Source organism: Sinohyriopsis cumingii, unplaced genomic scaffold (genome assembly GCF_028554795.1).
Source record: "Sinohyriopsis cumingii isolate HCF-2022 unplaced genomic scaffold, ASM2855479v2 utg000131l, whole genome shotgun sequence".
Taxonomy (NCBI): Eukaryota; Metazoa; Mollusca; class Bivalvia; order Unionida; family Unionidae; genus Sinohyriopsis; species Sinohyriopsis cumingii.
In genome coordinates this window covers 96,235-111,721 of record NW_028315872.1, presented here as the reverse complement: position 1 = coordinate 111,721, position 15,487 = coordinate 96,235, and the positions used below count along the sequence as shown (strand labels likewise).

At 37.4% G+C, this 15,487-nt stretch overlaps 1 protein-coding gene across 1 annotated transcript in view; it reads left to right on the top strand.

Moving 5' to 3' along the window:
• LOC149774806 (uncharacterized) overlaps positions 1-15,487 on the top strand; it is a gene marked incomplete at its 3' end in the record, with an annotated part of 164,274 nt that overhangs the window by 81,688 nt on the left and 67,099 nt on the right. The window contains exon 5 of the mRNA XM_089944721.1: positions 13,088-13,612. Within this exon, the coding sequence (XP_089800847.1) occupies positions 13,088-13,612 (525 nt within the window). The remainder of the gene's footprint in view (positions 1-13,087; positions 13,613-15,487) is intronic.

The following is a 15,487-nucleotide window of genomic DNA, read 5'->3' as shown; positions in this document are numbered from 1 at the left end:
TGGACCTGGTGGATGCGGCAAAACGACTCGAGCGATTAATGTTTTTAGAAATTCAGATATGACCGTGCTGACACCCACACATAGACTTGCACGCGAGATGAAACAGCGGCAAGTACAATCGTGTACGTATCATAGTTTCTTTCGATGGCGCGGGGATACATGGACTCCTGAACGAATGGGAGAAAAATATATACCTAGAATAATTATTTGGGACGAGATATGTACGGTGTCATTGGATACATTAAAAACGTTTCTTGATTGGTTGTTGACGAAAAATACCGCTATAATAATGTGTGGCGATCATGGTCAACCTCCGCCTTTTGTTGGACCATCTCCACATGATTGGTTAAAACATTTCGTTGATTATTACGAAGAAATAGATGATGATTATAGAGCTCTTGATGCAAATTTAAAGGAATTAAAAAAATTAATCAGATTACAATCAAACAAAATTCAGTGTGAAATAATACGTGGAGTGATCTCAGAGACCTCAGTGAGTGATTTTTAAAATTTATGGAGACCCAACGATTTGATCGTAGCAAGCAGAAAAATAATCAGAGACGATTTACAACAACAGTTATTTCAACTACATAAAGAAAAATATTCAGAATTACCCGTACCGTTGTGTTACAGACCATCAGATACACGAAAACAGAATATTAATGTTGATATTCCAGGACAGACTGAAAAACAGAATCTCGTATTAAATGATATTGTCGCCATTGATATCAGTGTGGTCGAAGATGCATTACGCGCTGACAAATCTCCATGGGTGTTGGGATACGCTATGACGATCCACTCGTCTCAGGGATTAACTATTTCTGATACACGAGTCTGGATTGTAGACGATCGCATCGAGTGGTCAAATTTAGTTTATTTAGCGGTATCAAGGGTCAGAAAAATATCTCAATTACGTAGAATTATAATTCCTGAAATCGTTGATAAATTTAACATCATCGATGATGATATAATAAGAAAAAAATTAATCGGATACAAACAATCTGATAAAAAAAATAAACGTGACTTTGATCTTGATGTTGAATTTATTATTGAGTTAAAACAGCAGCAGAATAATCATTGCGCAAGTTGTAATTGTATAATGTTATGGCGGTATTCGAGTAATGATTCAAGACAATTTACCGTAGATAGAAAAGATAATAGTCGCGGTCATACACGAGAAAATACCATGTTGAACTGTCTTGAGTGTAACCGATGTAGAGGCGCTAGTGCTAGTTAAGTGATCGCGGTGGTAGTTGTGTATCCGCGGGGATTATTTATAGTTGTTCACGTACAAATCCACGTTGAGGAGCAGCCGAATCTAATCTGTAGATTGCAGGTCTACCTGAGGATCTTGTCACGGTGGATATTTTGTGTGTGGTAACACTCCAGATAGGATCAGTCGCTCTCGCTTTACCACCTTCAAGTTCACCAGGCTCATATAACTATCTGACTGTAACATCACCCAATATTTTTTGTTTTTCAACATCTTTTCGTTGTGTTGGTATATTTTATTTTGTAATTGCATTGATGGGTTTCATGTTGGTTGTTCGTGTAATCTCATTATTTAATGCAGCTATCACGCTTGGTAATCTTGCAACCCATTCGCGAGATCTTTTATCCTGAATAAATTCCCTTGCGTATTGATATCCAAATAACCGCTCAGCGAGTGTTCGATTAAATCGCTCAACAATTGCCTGATCACGGTGAATTGCAGTATGACCTCGTCGTATTTTGGTATTATGTTGTTTCATCAACGATGATACTGGACCAAGAAATTCCTTACCAGGATCAACCTGTAGTAGCTGTGGCCATCGTAATGGTCCTCGTTGATAAATTCGTTCAAACGCATCGGCTACTTTAGATGATGTTTTCGCTGATAGCGGGTCTGCTTCTTTATATCTACTTGCAATATCAACTACGGTTAACGCGTATTTGTATGTTTTTCTACGCACAGTATCATGCGGTAAAAACAGAATTATCAGCTTGATGAACTTCATTAGGAACACTGACATCGAAATACGCGTACTGAATTCGTTTCGGTGGTGGTAGATAAATTTGCCATATTGCTTGTTTGGATAACCACGTTTTAGCAGTAGAATGTTTAACTGCTGCTGCATCACAAGTTTACCAATTGCTGCTTTGCCTCTCCAGTATCCTCTTGGTGAATAATACATCGATTCCATTATTAATTACCATTCCCAAGTGCTAATTTACCTTTCATTGCGGATCTTACTAACCAATTAGCTAATGATTCTCTAATATTTTTATTTTTTATGGAATTTAACGCGTGAATTAATTTCACATCTGCAATATGTCTATCTTGTAGATTTTTACTTGTATAAGCTACATCATGAGCGTGACAAGCTCGATCAATAGCGTTTATTGGTTCCTCGCCTGGTTTTGGTTGATCTTGATTATCGAGCCTGATATCAAGTCTGGTACCAGGACCGCACTAATTATATCCCGGTAGATGTTTTTCTCCGCTGTATTTAGCCCATGGAGCACCTGGAAACTTTGACATCAAATTAGCAATATCACCACCGCGCTTATTAGGTAAAAACGAAAATTTCTTTCTACCGCATACAGAACATTTTCCACCATACGCTATTTTTTTATTTTTGGTTGTAACCGTAGCTAAATCAGTAGTTGGAGTTTTAACTCTACAGCGTAAGCAATATAAATTCATGACATAATATATATGGATATAATTGATTTCTCAGCAACAAGAAAATGAGAGCCAGTTAAACACCACACTGCATTACCAAATTCCATCAGAATGATTATCATAGGACCATCTGGATCGGGTAAGATGCAGTTATTACTTAATCTGATAATGAGATGGTTGAAATGGGATAAATTGTATTTAGTAGCACCATCCGCTGATGATCAACGATGTTATGATGTACTTAAAGATTTCATTGAAAACGCGCGATTACTGGATGAAGGTAATGATGTTATAGAGTTTATAACCGATATTGATGAAGCACCATCCATAGATTCCATAGACGGATTTATTAATAATTTAGTTGTATACGACGATGTGATGCTAGATAAACAATCAAATCCAGCCAGAATATTTTCCCGAGGAAGACATAAAAATACAGACGTGATCTATGTTACTCAACGATACACACAAATTCCGAAGGTGATTAGAGACAACTGCAACATTTTAGTTGTGTTTAATGGCGTAGACACACACACACTTAGAAATATTCATCAAACTTGGTGTGGTGGTGACATGGATACAATTAAATTCAAAAATTTCTTCTCACGAGGGCAAGCTACTCCGCACGGATTTATAACAATAAATTTACATGATCCAAGAACAAGATATCGTGTGGGTATTGATAAAATATTTGGATAAATTAATAAATTTAATTAAAAAGATATCATTCATATAATGAACAACTGTGCGTGGCTGCGTCAAGGAACCACTAACAAATGTGATAAAAAATGCCGTGGAGAATATTGTAAAAACATAATTATCTTATAAAGAAAAATCCTCATGCTGGTCCACGAAGTTGTGTTGGATGTAACAACGGCGTTAGAGGATTATATCAGATTTGCAAAATTGCGGTGGAGATCGATACAGAAGTTTGATGATATATTATAAACACAGGAAAAACATAAATCCAAAAATAGAAAAACCACCATCAGAACTTGAATATTACTTGAAACATAGAACAAATTCCCATGATTCAGCTGAAGATTCCCATGATTCAGATGAAGATTCCCATGATTCAGATGAAAAGAACGCGTTGAGAAATATTCATCAAACTTGATATGGTGGTAAAAATTTCTTTTACAACATGAATAGCAGCAGAGAGGGGGCGTCTACAATTCTGTTTGGGACAAACAATAATCGTAGACGTGGTATTGACCTCTATGAAGGGTCACTGGTTTTTTTTGGTCCAAACACAAGGGTGACCACTCCCTTAAGTGGTCTGTTCACCCTCTCTGCTGCTTCATGCCATGAAATTTTACAAGCACTCCATGCTGAATATTAAACTCATGCCATGGACCCAGATTGTAATTTTACAAGCACTCCATGCTGAATATTAAACTCATGCCATGGACCCAGATTGTAATTTTACAAGCACTCCATGCTGAATATTAAACACATGCCATGGATCCAGATTGTAATTTTACAAGCACTTATTGCTGAATATTAAACTCATGCCATGGACCCAGATTGTAATTTTACTAGCACTCCATGCTGAATATTAAACTCATGCCATGGATCCAGATTGTAATTTTACAAGCACTCCATGCTGAATATTAAACACATGCCATGGACCCAGATTGTAATTTTACAAGCACTTATTGCTGAATATTAAACTCATGCCATAGACCCAGATTGTAATTTTACAAGCACTCCATGCTGAATATTAAACTCATGCCATGGACCCAGATTGTAATTTTACAAGCACCCCATGCTGAATATTAAACTCAGGCCATGTATCAAGATCATGAATTTTACAAGAGCTACATCTACCGCTCTGGTGGCCTAGTGGTTAGAGCATCTGTCTCAAGTGCGGTTTGATCCCTGACTGAGTCATACGAAAGACTTACAAAACTTGTACTAACAACTGCCTCACTTGGCACTCAGTATTAATAGGTTAGTGTTAAAAGTCCAAATCACACACACACACTAGCTACATACTGAACTTTAAACTTGTGCCATCTACTGAGATTATAATTTTACAAACACAACATGCTGAACTTGAAACTCATGGAATAGACCAAGGTTGTAATTTTACAAGTACTACATTCGGAACTGTAAATTGATGACATAAACCAGAGCATAATTTTACAAGCAATACATGCTGAACTTAAAATTCATGCCATGTACCCAGACCATAATTTTAGAAGCACTACATGCTGGCCATGCAAGAAATTTACAAGCACTACATGCTGAACTTGAAACACTACCATTTATCCAAATCATAATTTTAGAAGCACTACCAGCAGAACTTGAAACTCGTGCCATATACACAGATTGTAATTTTATAAGCACCATTTGCTGAACTTTAAACACATACCATATACACAGATTGTAATTTTGTAAGCATTACATGCTGAACTTTAAATGCATACCATGCACACTGATTGTAATTTTATAAGCACTACATGCTGAACTTTAAACCTTATATCATGTACCCATATTACAATTTTACAAGCAACACATGCAGTCATTATGTCAGAATGTGATAGTAGTTGCTATGTTTACTGCTATTAATATAATGCTAATTACTAGAGTAACTCAAGCCATTGCTGAACTGCTCCAGTGGCCTAGTGGTTACAGCATCTGTCTCAAATGTAGGAGGTTGTAGGTTCGATCCCTGGCTGAGTCATACCAAAGACTTCTAAAAATAGTACTAACAGCTTCCTCGCTTGGTGCTCAGCATTAAGAGGTTAGTGTTAGGACTGGTCTGCCTGATGTCAGGATAATGTGACTAGGTTGGCCATCATGCTGCATGTCTGTCGTACGATGCCCCAGTGCTAGACATCACTATAAACTGCCACACTGCAAACATCATAGTGATATGACTGAATAGTTTTTTAATGCTACGTTAAATATCCATATCACACTAACAAACTGAAGCCATTTCAAATTCTTACAGGTTCCATTGCATATTCAAAGACAGCCCTCCATGTTCTCACACCCTTTAGTCCGACCTGATCCAAGCATTTATCCTGAAGTCATATTGCAGTCCAACCAAATCCAAACATTGATCCTGAGGTCATATTGCAGTCCAACCGAATCCAAACATTGATCCTGAAGTCATATCACAGTCCAACCAAATCCAAACATTGATCCTGATGTCATATTGCAGTCCAACCAAATCCAAACATTGATCCTAAAGTCATATCGCAGTCCAACCGAATCCAAACATTTATCCTGAGGTCATATCGCAGTCCAACCGAATCCAAACATTGATCCTGAGGTCATATCGCAGTCCAACTGAATCCAAACATTGACCCTGAAGTCATATTGCAGTCCAACCGAATCCAAACATTGATCCTGAGGTCATATTGCAGTCCAACCGAATCCAAACATTTATCCTGAGGTCATATCGCAGTCCAACCGAATCCAAACATTGATCCTGAGGTCATATCGCAGTCCAACTGAATCCAAACATTGACCCTGAAGTCATATTGCAGTCCAACCGAATCCAAACATTTATCCTGAGGTCATATCGCAGTCCAGCCAAATCCAAACATTTATCCTGAGGTCATATCGCAGTCCAACCAAATCCAAACATTGATCCTGAAGTCATATTGCAGTCCAACCAATTCCAAACATTGATCCTGAAGTCATATTGCAAACTACTTCACATATATGCAGTGTCATCCTGCTAGTAACACATTAAGTCAGAAAACAATTCTCAACATGCTTCAGTGGTAAATGGCAGGCATTATGTCTTCTGTATGTTTGTCCATCCATTCATCTGTAATCATTGTAGTAAAATCAGGCCTGTGGGCCCTGGGTCGCCAAATGGTCTAAAACACCTTTACTGATCACTGCCATCTCAATTCTGTATTTATTTTAGTACAATCAGGCCTGTGGGCCCTGGGTGGCCAAATGGATTAAAGCAGTCACATTTACTAATTACTGCCATCTCACATCTGTAATCATTGTGGTACAATCAGGTCTGTGAGCCCTGGGTGGCCAAATGGTCTAAAACACTAACCTTTACTGATCACTGCCATCTCAACTCTGTCTATGTGGGTTTGAGTCTCAGCCACCAGATAAAGACTATCTTGCACTTAGAAATGGTGTTAAACCCCAAAACAATAATAAGGCCTGTCACCAATTTAACAGCCACCAGATAAAGACTGTCTTGCACTTAGAAATGGTGTTAAACCCCAAAACAACAGTAAGGCCTGTCACCAATTTAACAGCCATGAGATATAGACTATCTTGCACTTAAAAATTGTGTTAAACCCCAAAACAACAATAAGGCCTGTCACCAATTTAACAGCCATGAGATATAGACTATCTTGCACTTAAAAATTGTGTTAAACCCCAAAACAACAATAAGGCCTGTCACCAATTTAACACCCAACAGTTAAAGACTATCTTGCACTTAGAAATGGTGTTAAACCCCAAAACAATAATAAGGCCTGTCACCAATTTAACAGCCACCCAGATAAAGACTATCTTGCACTTAGAAATGGTGTGTCTGTGTGTAATGTGTGTAAATTTGACCAGGTGAGAGCTCTGTACAGATGACAATTAGGAGTTGTGTTATAGTAGGCATTTCTGATTGGGATTACTGATAAGGTCACTGTCTTCAATACACAATGCCTTGACCCTTGAATCACGTCAGAGTATATGATTTAAGCAAGATAAAGTGTACCCGTGGTGAGCCATCACCAGTCAGCACACAGGTGAAGTTACTGTAGGCCTCTAAGTCAAATTTGCTAATTATGTAAATTTTCCATCCTTTATGGATAAGTTAATGTGGAGTATAGATAAGTACTTTGATGTGGCACATAGATGAGTAAGTTCTTGTGGAGTATAAATGAGTAAGATGATGTGGAGTTTTGAGGAGTAAGTTGATATTGAGTATAAATGCATAAGTTGATATTTTGTATAGATCAGTAAATTGATATGGAGTATAGATGAGTAAGTTGATGTGGAATATAGATGAGTAAATTGATATGGATAGAGATGAGTAAGTTGTATGGAGTATAGATGAGTACGTTGTGTAGAGGATAGATGAGTAAGTTGATATGGAGTATAGATGAGTAAGTGGAGTATAGATAAGTTGATGTGGAGTATAAATAAGTTGATGTGGAGTATAGATGAATACAGATCAATACCTTGACTTCGTCTTTTTCACTAGTAACTACCAGTGTGTATGTATGTGTGTGTACAAGGGATTTCAAGATGATTGAAATCTGATTGGTAAAAATGAGTCTGCAAAATTGTTTTCATTTTCTGGTAAACAGACTTGTGATGAAAATAGCTATCAAAAAGAAGGAAAAAAGGTGAACATTCCAATATGATTGGTGATATTTTGAGTATAAAACTTGTGTGAATTCATCTTGACAACAGCTCAAATCTATTGTCTCAAGCGTAGGTACCATACATGAACCAAGATTATTTCAATTTATTTCTATACGGCCCATTTTTATGCCACCGTCCTTTCTTAGGGTCAACTCTTTAGGTATTTAACACTGTTTACTAATTAACTAATTATTTACTCTAAAGGCATTGTCTTTTGCATATGCTGCTTAGTGTGTGTGTGTGTGTGTGTTATGGATTATTAAAGCAGCTTTACAAAATTTCAGTCATATTGTTACGATGTCTGTAGTGTGGCAGTTTATAGTGATGTCTTGCACTGGAGCATCATGCCACATCAATGTAGCATGATGTCCAACCCAGTCACATTATCCAGACAAGAGGATGACCAGTCCTAATATGAACCTCTTAATGCTGAGTGCCTAGCAAGGCAGCTGTTTGTACAAATTTTAAAAGTCTTTAGTATAACTTGGCTCAGGATCGAACCCATGACCTCTGACATTCAAGGCACTTATGCCACCTGAGTGGTATGCTGCTTAGCATACATTTTCATTCTTTCTTTCCGTTTTGGTTTATTGATAGTTATTCGCACACACACAAACACTGTACCATATATATATATATATATATATATATATATATATATATATGTGTGTGTGTGTGTGTGGTACACTGGAATGCCAGGTGTTTACTTGTGTAAGTTTCTTTGGTGGAACTTGGAGATGTTATTTTATTTTTAGAGACAACTACACAGTATTTAAAATGCTGACAATTTGACAGAAATATTGAGAGAAACTATATTGATTTAATGAATTGCAGCTGGCTGACTCTAAATGTTGTGTATTTTCCCATTGTGTTTGGGATGATGTTTATTGGTGAACTTGATGATGTTGCTACTGCTTGCATAATCAGGTATCCATTTTACCCTCACAAGTTATAAAGCATTACATGGTACACCAGTGACATGACACTAATCATATACTTTTTTGTACACACCAGTGACATGACACTAATCATATGTTTTGTACACACCAGTGACATGACACTAATCACGTTTTGTACACACTAGTGACATGACACTAATCATATATTTTTTGTACACACCTGTGACATGACACTAATCACATGTGTTTTGTACACACCAGTGACATGACACTAATCACATTTTTGTACACACCAGTGACATGACACTATTCACATATGTTTTGTACACACCTGTGATGTGACACTAATCATATACATTTTCATCTGTGGAGCTGAAAGGTTTGTTATATATCTAGCAATGTCTTGCCTTGGAAAACTTGTGAGTGTCATCACTGCTCATAATTATGTATTGTGAGTGAGGCAGACTATTGACATATCCATATTGCTGTGACATTGAACAAATTTGTAAATACCACTACCATGTTCTTCTGTAGAACAACATTGGCAGGTCACTTTGCCTGCTGCATCTGATTACAATGTAGCAAAATCTGCATGAGACTTGTTCAGCAACTTGCTTGTCATCGAGTGAACATTGTTTGGTGTAGCAGAGATGGATACATTTTTGCGTCTTCCTCAGGAATCTTCAGACATTCAAAATCCATACAGATCAAAGATGGGATCTTCACTTTATGCAGAAAATTTTAGAATATTCTTGCTGGGTTCTAGGAAGTTAAGAATGCAGCAACTATTTACTAATTCCACCATGGTAAAAGTCATGCTTATGAAACCTATTTCATGCTAAATATGTGAAGGCAATGTTGACCTGGAGATTTTTTAATAAATTGAAAGGGGGCCCCTAGTGGCCGAGTGGTTTAAAGCGCTCACCGTTACGGATCACTGCCATCTCACCTCTGTCTGCGCGTGTTCATGCCCAAGGCTCGGCTAGCATGGGTACATGGGAAAGCCTGCCAGTAGCTTCTCATGGGTCGGTGGTTTTTCCCTGGGTTTTCCAAGGTTCTTCCTCCACCAGTTATACTGGCCGCCATGTGTAGCATATCTTGTGCTGAAAAATGGCGTTAAACCCTACAACAACAACAACAACAAATAAATTGAAAGATTTTGTATTCATACCTAATGAGATTTCAACTATGAACCATTTCGATCACTTAAGGTCTACCTCAGTCTGCCCATGCAGATTTTTGCTTTTTATATGTGGGGATAGGGCAACTGCATACAAAATATTCATCTCAAGTGTACATGGTAATAACAATACAAGTGATGAGATGTTAAAACTTTCTTGACCTTAGTAGCCTTCACAGGAAATTTTATTTTACCGAACCTGATTTAATTCGAATATTGTTGGTATTGTTGAGGCTGAATTGTGTGATGACTTTTGTGATGTCATACAAAAAACACCAGTGCCCTTGCAAAACATCGGTTGTCATTTTTCTTTCAGCAGAGGATACTTTAGTGTTAGTATGTAACTCAGTCCACATAATGGTGTGTTATAGAAAGTATGCCGTTGATCCATGTATCTGTCAAGATACACTTTCAAATTTACACAAAGAACATTGCTTTAACTCAGGATGTAAAAGTATGTCATTGATCCTATGCATCTGTCAAGATACACTGTCAAATGTACACCAAGAACATTGTCTGCTTTAACTCAGGATGTAACAGTATGCCATTGATCCTATGCATCTGTCAAGATACACTGTCAAATTTACACCAAGAACATTGCCTGCTTTAACTCAGGAGTTTATAAAATGTTGTAATGTCGATTTGATTCTTAGACACATCTTTGATAACAGCTTTGTATTATCTTTACCTGGAGCATGCATGCTTGGAATAATCACTTATAATGGCCAAGACGTTTATGTAATTTAAATTCTAGAACTTTGACTTGTTCCTCAGTGGCAGTAGTGGATGCAGTTCATCTGCGATCATATTCATCTTTGACTTTGTATTATTTCTGCTGACTTGCCTGATGGGGTAATTTTGATATTGTGCTGCAATTGCATGAAATTTTTACAGTCCAATGTGATTCAGCCACGAATCATATTAACACAAATGTTTTTCATCTCTTGGTATTTTTATTCCATTCTCTTGCAGATATTATTTAAGCTGTAACGTTTATGTTGCCATAAATAAAGTGCAGATTGGACTTCAGAATGGTCGTCATGGCATCCATATTGAAAATCTTGTAGTCACTGCTCCTGAATGGTTTTTACTGAAAGACTTCTTATAATGACTAGTGGGTCATATATAAAAATGGTGAGAACTTCAAATAAGGCCACCATCTTGAAAATCTCTTTTTTAAAATTTGCTTGAATAAATATTCATATTGATATGGGGTGTTTACCAGAAGACATTCTTATGGTGTCCAATTGGTCATATATGAAAATCATGGCTATCTGACATCCAGTATGGCCATCTTAAAATTTGCAGTTCTCTGAATGGAAAATAATATCTTGAAAATTTTGTCACTCTTTCCAAAGAATTGATATATCAACGTGGGATTTTCACCAGTAGACTTCATATGAAACTTAAGTTGGTCCTAAATGAAAATGGTGCCAATCATACATCTAGTATGGCTGCTGTGACAAATTGACTTGAAAGTTTAGTTGTCACTACTCCACCTGAATGAAAATTATGATATGAGGTTTTCAACAAAACAATGTGTATATTGTGTTTGAAATATGTTTGATAAATACCTTTCAATGGAAAAAGATAAGGATTAGTTGTATTTCATCATTATTGCCTCCATTATTGGTAGCAGTTCTATGTTACAACAACTGCACAACATCCTATGCATTAACTGCATGTAACAGTAGAGACATTACCAGCGATTACCAAAGCCTGCATGTATATCACTGTAAAATAACATGCATGTGCAATAAAGGAACCCTATTATTGGCAAACGTCTTTGATCATCATTAAATATATTATCTGCTGGTGTTATGTACTTTACACTTTTCTAGATGGAAATTACCCCTGACTGTATGATGTGAGTTCAGTATCCCTTATGGTGAATTCTGGGAAGATCTCATGTCTAACCCATGACCCTGGCCTATGTGTACTAACCCTAACCCTAACTCATGTCTAACCCATGACCCTGGTCTATGTGTACTAACCCTAACCCTAACTCATGTCTAACCCATGACCCTGGCCTATGTGTACTAACCCTAACCCTAACTCATGTCTAACCCATGACCCTGGCCTATGTGTACTAACCCTAACCCTAACTCATGTCTAACCCATGACCCTGGCCTATGTGTACTAACCCTAGCCCTAACTCATGTCTAACCCATGACCCTGGCCTATGTGTACTACCACTCATTCTTTTTTGGTAACCACCATCACAGAAGTTTTTATTACTCTTCAAAGACAATTGAATTTATGTTGGCTTGTACAAATGAGAATTTTCATTGCCTGCATCATATGTAAAGGGTGTAATTAGCTCTTTCGAGTTGTTGGCATTTGTTTTATTGTATCTTTCTTCATAACCTTGCATTTAGGTTACCTTCCCCCACCCTAACACACAGATACACACATAGGTTTCAGGTTTACATTTGTCTCCATCCTTGCAAGTTTGGTTCGTGGGCCTCATCTTGATTCTGTTTTGTTTGTTTTAATTCGGTTTGAATCACCGAAATTCATTTTCCATTTAATCTGACTTTTGCCTTTTTATTCTCTGGAAAGAGGTAGCACACCAGTCTTAACCATTATATGTATACATTAGTGATTGAACACCTCACATTCTTACAGTCTGTACAAGGTATTATTCCTTTTGTTATTTATTTTAGTGTCTTTTCAAGCTGGTTTGTTGATAATTATCTTCTCCGTGACTCAGAATAAAGTATCGCTGATGCCGTTGTGATTAAATGGTCTATGCACCAATCCAGACCAACTTTCCTGTTAGGACTTTGTGGGAGTCCTTTGGTGGACTTCTTTGTGACAAGGCTAAACAACAGGCTTCTTTTAACATTTCCACAGCCCTAGAGCAGAGATCCTGGGCAGTGAATACTTGAACCTCTAGTGGAATCCGATGCTTGCTTTGCCAACTTTTTCCATATAAATAGTCAATGTTTTGTTACGGTCAAATTATTTTGATTATGTTCTTCATTTTAGATGCAGAGCAATACATGAGACTTCAGCGGCTTGTAAAGCTTTTAAATGAGCAAGTTCAGAAGTCAAAGGACAAAGAGCAGGTGCCAAGAGAGATTGAAGCCCATGTCATCAGTGAAAAACATGATAATGGACATGCTCAACATGATCTATCAGTCAGGGCCAAGCAAGATATTGATCAAGAAGTCAGACCTACTTTTTCTCAGCCTGTAGAATCACCCATTGCCATTTTGAGCCCAGAAGCAAGCAGTGAGGAAGGGTCCATAGAAAATAAGAAGGATGCAGTGATGGAAATCCTCCAATTGGTCAATGAGAATTCAGACAAACTGGAGAGGAGTATGGTGGAATATGCAGCATTGGGAATGTGGGATTTTGCAGGACAATATATTTATTACACTACTCACCAGACTTTCCTGAGCTATCGTGCGGTATATCTCTTGGTCATAGATCTCAGCCAACAAATTACAGCTTTAATAAAAGATGAGTGTTTCCTTGATACACAGGGGATAAAACCATGTCAAGTTCATGGTAAGTAAAGTATGTTCGTCTGTGACTGTTGATACTGGAGACAGCAGACAGATAATTATCTACCCACAAAGTCAAAAAGTAAAAGAAAAGAAGTCCATGCTTAAGAAAAGAAAAAAAAAACACATTGCCATGCAAGACATTTCATAATGGCATAAGGTAAAACAAAAGCAGGAAACAGATGAGTCAAAAGTCATATAAGATTTAAAAGCCTTAATGAATTCAAACACAGGCAAATCAAAAGTCAGGTAAGATATAGAAACCTTAATGAATTCAGGTACAGATGAGTCAAAAGTCAGGTAAGATATAGAAACCTTAATGAATTCAGGTACAGATGAGTCAAAAGTCAGGTAAGATTTAAAAGAGTTAATGAATTCAGATAGAGCATAATCAGCACAGCTTCTTTGATTCTATCATGATGTATTTCCCTACCTGCCATATCCCTACCTACCTTGTCACAGGTATTTAGCATATCATCAAGTCCTATACCAGTCTAGCATATCATCACATACCCATCTAACATGTTGTCAAGAGCCAATCTAGCATATCATCAACAGCCTATCTAGACTGCCATCAATTACCTATCTAGCTTGTCATCAAGTACATATCTAGCATGTCATCAAGTACCTATCTTGCATGCCATAAAGTACCTATCAAGCATGCCATCAAGTACCTATCACTGTCTAGTATGTGATCAAGTATCTCTCTAGCCTGTCAACAAGTACCTATCTTGCATGTCATCAAGTACCTATCAAGCATGCAAGCAAGTAACTATCTAGAATGCCATCCAGTACCTATCTAGCCTGTCATCCAGTAACTATCTAGTTTGTCATCAAGAACCTATCTAGCATGTCATGAAGTAATTAGCTTGTCATCAAGTGCCTTTCTAGAATGCCGTCAAGTACCTAACACTATCAAGCATGCCATCAAGTATCTATCTACCATGTCATCAAGTAACTTTCTAGTTTGTCATCAAGTACCTATCTAGGCTGTCAACAAGTACCTATCTAGCCTGTCTTCAAGTAACTATCTAGCATGTCATCCAGTAACTATCTACCCTGTCAACAAGTAACTATCTAGCCTGTCAACAAGTAACTATCTAGCCTGTCATCAAGTACCTATCTAGCATGTCATCAAGTACATATCTAGCCTGTCATCAAGTAACTATATAACATGTCATCAAGTACCTATCTAGCCTGTCAACAAGTACCTATCTAGCATGTCATCAAGTACCTATCTAGTCTGTCAACAAGTACCTATCTAGCATGTCATCAAGTACCTATCTAGTCTGTCAACAACTAACTATCTAGTCTGTCATCAAGTACCTATCTTGCCTGTCAACAAGTAACTATCTAGCATGTCATCAAGTAACTATCTAGTCTGTCATCAAGTACCTATCTAGCCTGTCAACAAGTAACTATCTAGCCTGTCAACAAGTAACTATCTAGCCTGTCATCAAGTACCTATCTAGCATGTCATCAAGTACATATCTAGCCTGTCATCAAGTAACTATATAAGATGTCATCAAGTACCTATCTAGCCTGTCAACAAGTACCTATCTAGCATGTCATCAAGTACCTATATAGTCTGTCAACAAGTACCTATCTAGCATGTCATCAAGTACCTATCTAGTCTGTCAACAACTAACTATCTAGTCTGTCATCAAGTACCTATCTTGCCTGTCAACAAGTAACTATCTAGCATGTCATCAAGTAACTATCTAGTCTGTCATCAAGTACCTTTCTAGCCTGTCAACAAGTAACTATCTAGCCTGTCATCAAGTACCTATCTAGCATGTCATCAAGTACATATCTAGCCTGTCATCAAGTAACTATATAACATGTCACCAAGTATCTATCTAGCCTGTCAACAAGTACC